At 56.2% G+C, this 5,078-nt stretch overlaps 2 protein-coding genes across 2 annotated transcripts; both read left to right on the top strand.

Annotated features, from left to right (window-relative positions):
• Positions 1 to 187: 187 nt before the first annotated feature.
• Positions 188 to 2,353, top strand: GUITHDRAFT_138790 (hypothetical protein; the record flags this gene model as incomplete). Its single annotated transcript, XM_005832484.1, has 11 exons — positions 188 to 250; positions 298 to 356; positions 413 to 498; positions 641 to 702; positions 840 to 868; positions 1,245 to 1,322; positions 1,543 to 1,607; positions 1,750 to 1,779; positions 1,964 to 2,095; positions 2,154 to 2,214; positions 2,263 to 2,353. The coding sequence occupies 11 exons, from the start codon at positions 188 to 190 to the stop codon at positions 2,351 to 2,353; spliced, it is 756 nt and encodes a 251-aa protein (XP_005832541.1).
• Positions 2,354 to 3,191: 838 nt separating this feature from the next.
• GUITHDRAFT_108433 (hypothetical protein) lies at positions 3,192 to 4,706 on the top strand (the record flags this gene model as incomplete). The annotated part of the gene is made up of 11 exons (XM_005832483.1): positions 3,192 to 3,249; positions 3,295 to 3,348; positions 3,406 to 3,449; positions 3,606 to 3,669; positions 3,720 to 3,784; positions 3,922 to 3,968; positions 4,016 to 4,056; positions 4,109 to 4,182; positions 4,231 to 4,290; positions 4,515 to 4,571; positions 4,614 to 4,706. 11 exons carry the CDS (start codon positions 3,192 to 3,194, stop codon positions 4,704 to 4,706), a joined length of 657 nt encoding a protein of 218 aa, XP_005832540.1.
• Between the last annotated feature and the right edge of the window lie 372 nt (positions 4,707 to 5,078).

Raw genomic sequence — 5,078 nt, 5'->3', positions numbered from 1 at the left:
TTCGCTCTCTTCTCAGCAACCTTATCTGCAGCCTCTTCCAAGTCTATTTCTCTCTTCTCACCCAATGGCAACCCTGCGACGATCTCAGGTCCTTTCTCCTCCTCCCCCGTTTCCTCCTCCTCCTCCTCCTCCTCCTCCTCCTCCTCCTCCTCCTCCTTGCCAACCACTCTCATCCTTGTGCAGCTACATGGTCCCCAACAAGCTGAAGACCCGACTGTGCGCTCTCTTGCCATTCTCTACAGCAGTGCAGGTGAAGGAGTGACAGAGGGCTTCTTTACTCTGAGAGTGCGAGCACAGCTATTTGGCGTTCTCATCTTTCTCATCGTCGAGTTGTCTGGCGCAGCCGGCGGCACAAGGTTCATGCAGAAGAAGAGCAACCAGGGAAGGAGCAAGACTGACAGCTTGCGGTCAGCGGGGTGGCAGGAACTAGAACTGTCTTTCTCTTCCTCCTATACTGGATGCTCTTTGCTCTGTCCTTGCAAATCGGGAGACAGCAAGGTAAGGATGCGAGGAAGCCCGTGCTGCTCCTGACGGGTCTGGACTTGCAGAACAACCGAACTTGCGCTCTTCTATTCTTGTCTACCTCATCTGCTCCGTGAGTGCAAGTTGCTGTCACCCTGCAGACTCATCGATTGCGCAGGTTGTGTTTCTTTCAACGATGCTCGCTTCAGCATTGTCGACGTTCGGAGTGGAGGAATGCAGGTAGTGCTGTGCTCGAGTGGCCGTTGGTCGATGAGAATCAATTTGCTTCCCCTCTATCAGTGTCAGTGAAGAGAACGAGAGGAGCGTGCTGGTAAGTAAGCATGCTCTGATGGACTCCTCCTCTGAATCACTCGCAGACGCTAGGTCCCGTCGCGTCACTCTTAAGGTCAGGGTAGCTCTTGCCTTGTATGTCCTGCCTGAACGAGTCCTTGCTCGACTTTCGACTGCAGCAACTCAACTGGTCCATTTCTTCTTCCTCTCGCCTCCTCCTCACAGTGTGGCAGGCACGTACTTGGTCGTTGATCGAAGGAGATGCGGCATCGACAGCATCGCTAGGTGTCGACAAAGGGGAGGAGGGAGGGCGAATGGGAAGCGATGAAAGACAGGAAGGAGGCTGAGGCAGGGAGGACGGAGGGAGATGAGATAAGATGAGACGAGACGAGACGAGACGAGACGAGACGAGATGAGATGAGATGAGATGAGATGAGATGAGATGAGATGAGATGAGATGAGATAAGTTACAAGCTGAAAAAGCATCACAGGGGAATCAAGATCATATTTGAGATCCTCGTCCATATGACCATCGCCCTCCCAAGCATCCTCGCCGCAATCTACGGTTGGTGTATAGCAGGATTGAACCTCCCAACTGATTTCTCTCGTGTACAATCTCCTCCTCTTCATCTGCTCCCCTGCTCTTCTCTCTTTCTCCTGCCTCATCTTTTCATCTCTCTTCAGGCTTGCAGTGCGATTGGACTCTCCTCGCCCCTCCGCCTCTGCCCCCTCCTCCGTAATGCCAGGAGGGGGAGAAACGAGTATCTCTCCCTGCTGATCCCATCGCAGGACAGAGACGTGGAGGCACGACGAGGCAGGAGGGACGACAAGGGAGGACGCGCAGAGGGGAGCAGGTCGAGTATGATGATGTTGACTCGGTTGCTGCTGAGCCCCTGACAGCGAGGGAGCGGAAGAAGGAAGAGAGAGGGCGGGAGAAGGAGTAGGACGATGAACCTGTGCGCGCTCTTGTCACTGATGCACATGCGCCTTCTGCAGGAACCGGGAAGGGGAGCAAGTTAGGGAAAGGTCCTCCTCCTCCTCCTCCTCCTCCTCCTCCTCCTCCTCCTCCTCCTCCTCCTCCTCCTCCTCCTATCTAGAAGCTCACAGGCAGCCAGGCATGCAAAGAAGGAGCTGCACATGGAGGGAGTGAATCCAGAAAGCAGTAACTCCCCTCCTCCTCGTGTGGCTGTTTCCACTGACTGCAAGGCAGGTATCGGAGGCGGCGAGAGAGGAGAGAGAAGGAAGGAGAGCAGGAGCGAGAGGAGCGAGCAGAGGAAAGGAGAAGAGAGTGACGGAGGAGGAGCAGGACTAGGAGAACACACGCATGGGGTCATCGCAGCTGGTGCTGTGCTATCCTCTCCTTCCTTGCCTCCCTCCACCTGAGATGCTGGATCTTCCAGGTGTAACTCCAGGGAGGCTCGAAGCCGAAGGAGAGAGTCTGGTGGACGAGGCGCTCAACAGGTGAGGCTGAGCTGGGGAAGGCGGTCACGTGGGACAGCTGCTGAACAGGAAGAGCTGCGCAGGTACCTCGACTCGACGTAAACTTGCCAACACATGCTCGGGCCCACTACCCTGCGCTATCATAAGAATACTAGGATAGAATTTATGAATTAAAGAGTAATGACGAATTTCCGAAGGCGTTCGGAGTCCCGACTCGAAGGTCCGAGTGAGCCTGGACGGCCGCCGGGCCGGGCGCGGCCGGGCCGGTTCTCAGCGGTCTCGGCGGCCCAGCAGTGCCGCCCGGCCGTTGTACTGGGTCGGCCTGGGCGGCCTGCGAAGGTGATCGGACTGAGTCCTGCCAGCCGGGCCGGACTCCCGGGAGTGACTCAGCCCGTCCGCCGGGCCCCAGCGGCAACATCACGTGTGCGGTATGAGGGTTCATCGAACCTTCAGTGCTCCCGATGAAGAGATGTCGGGACAAAGGAGGAGGAGGAGGAGGAGGACGAGGAGGAGGACGAGGACGAGGAGGAGGACGAGGACGAGGACGAGATGGAGGAGGCGGTTGGATGATCGAAGCAATGGAAGGAGAGGAAGGAGAGGAAGGAGAGGGACAACTTGACCCTGCAAAGGTCATTAGACGACAGATTAAAGGAGCACAAAGTGCAAGCACAGCCGCAGGTGCAGTAGGATCAGCGGAGGGCCAAGTGTCAAGATAGAACGATCCTGTGTCTCCTTGATGCTGTGTCTCCTTGATGCTGTGAACGATCCTGTGTCTCCTTGATGCTGTGTCTCCTTGATGCTGTGTCTCCTTGATTTGCCCTTGTACCATGCTGTGTCTCCTTGATGCTGTGTCTCCTTGATTTGCCCTTGTACCATGCTGTGTCTCCTTGATGCTGTGTCTCCTTGATTTGCCCTTGTACCATGCTGTGTCTCCTTGATTTGCCCTTGTACCAACCATGATATCAGCATCGTCAGGTTAGAAGCATGAGGCGTTGACCATGTCACACCTGTACCGCCTCCAGATCCCTTGCTTCCAGACGCTGTCAGGCCATACCGGTGCGGTAACAGAGCAGCAGGGGAAGGTGTAACGATCTCCTCCAGGACCTGTCACGTGCTGCGCGTTTGATGCTGATGGGAGAAGCATCTGCACGGGGGGTAAGTCGGTTGTCATCAGCATGCGCTGTGAAGGTGACGAGGATTGGACGAGAACAGGCGAGGATGGAGATATTCGGCTCTGGAGATTCGTGGGAGACTCGGTTCGAGAGCTGCTGTTCCTCCTCTTCCTCTGATCCTCCTCCACCGTCATCACTACTACTACCACCATCACCATCACCACCATCACCATCATCATCCGTCTCCATCTCCGTCTCCATCGTTCATACTTCAACTTCACCGTAACTTTGATTTTACAGTATCGATGCGCCAAGGTGATTGAGCTCGGGCCAGCCATCACCTGCTGTCAATTTCAGCCCTCCGGTGAACGTCTGGGTTGCTATGAAATGAGGTTCTAACATAGCGCATCGCAGGATTCGAGGACCTGCTTGCAACAGGTTCGACAGACAATGTCCTTCGAATCTGGAAAGCTTTCGAGGTGATCCTTCATCTCTCCTCCCCTCCCTCTCTCTCTTCCCTCCCTCCTTCACCTCCTTCACCTCCCTCTCTCCCTCCCCATCCTTCCTCCTCCTCCTTCACATCCCTCCTCTCCCTCGTCGAGTAACAGGCAAGCAGGGTGACTGTATCAAGACACTCCAAGGGCATGCCGAGCAAGTCTCCAGGTACCGTGGTCCTCCCCCTCCCGCACGCAGCAGCTGAGCTCGAACAGCCTGTCCTTCAACCCGATGAACGGCGATCTCATTGTATCAGGTCAGCCCTGCCTCCCTCCCAGCGCTGCCATGGGTCGGTGACTGCGGCAAAGGGTCGCACGACTTGACAGCTCGGGTGTGGAGGGTGAGCAAGGAAAAGCACCTGAAGGAGCTTCGAGGGCACAAGGTGCCTAAGGTGACTCAAAGTCTCTTGCGCGTCTCAGCTGTCGGGCAGGGGCCAGTCGTGCTGTGCTGCTACAACCCCAACGGCGAGCTCGTCCTGACTGCGTCCCAGGTCAGGATTTTCATGCAGGCTGAACCTTTGGAGTGCCTGAGCCTTGTCCTCGTCCTCGTCCTTCTCCTCTCTCCCTTTCTTCCTCCTCCTCTCTCTCCCTTTCCACCTTCACCTCCTCCTCCTCCTTTCTCCCTCTGCTCTGCTCTCCCTCCCTCTTTCCCTCTTCTCTCCATGTTCCTCCTCCCTCTCTCCCTTTTTCTCTGCCTTCCTAACTCTCTGACCAGGACAAAACTCTGCGATTATGGAATCCAAAGACGGGAGAGAGCGTGGCCGTCTTGAAGGTGGGAGGGAGGAGGGAGAGGTGGAGATGAAGGAGGAAGCAGGGGCACTCCAAGCTTGTGTGGGGAGCTGCCTTCCATACCAAGACCGAGTGGATCATCACTGGAGGGCAGGTAGGCAATGGAGATGCTCATTGATACATGTGAATGTATTGTTGTGCTTTTCCACCACCTCCTGCTCCTGCTCCTGCTCCTGCTCCTGCTCCTGCTCCTGCTCCTGCTCCTGCTCCTGCTCCTGCTCCTGCTCCTGCTCCTGCTCCACCACCTGCTCCTCCTCCTGCTCTTCCCATTGATCTTCACCTGTTTCTGCTCTTTCCCTTCCTCCTTTGATCTGTCCCGCCCCTTCCCTTATTCTCTACTGGCAGGATAAGCTTCTCAAGCTCTGGCGTGAGAGCGATGGCTCGTTCGTCAAAGACTTTCCGGGGCATGCGGGAACAATCTACTCCGTTGCCTTCGACCAGGTTTCCTCCCTCCCTCCTCCCTCCTCCCTCCTCCCTCCTCCCTCCTCCT

This window comes from Guillardia theta (assembly GCF_000315625.1).
Source record: "Guillardia theta CCMP2712 unplaced genomic scaffold GUITHscaffold_34, whole genome shotgun sequence".
Taxonomy (NCBI): domain Eukaryota; class Cryptophyceae; order Pyrenomonadales; family Geminigeraceae; genus Guillardia; species Guillardia theta.
The sequence above is the reverse complement of the archived record's forward strand: the minus strand, read 5'-3'. Positions and strand labels throughout refer to the sequence as shown.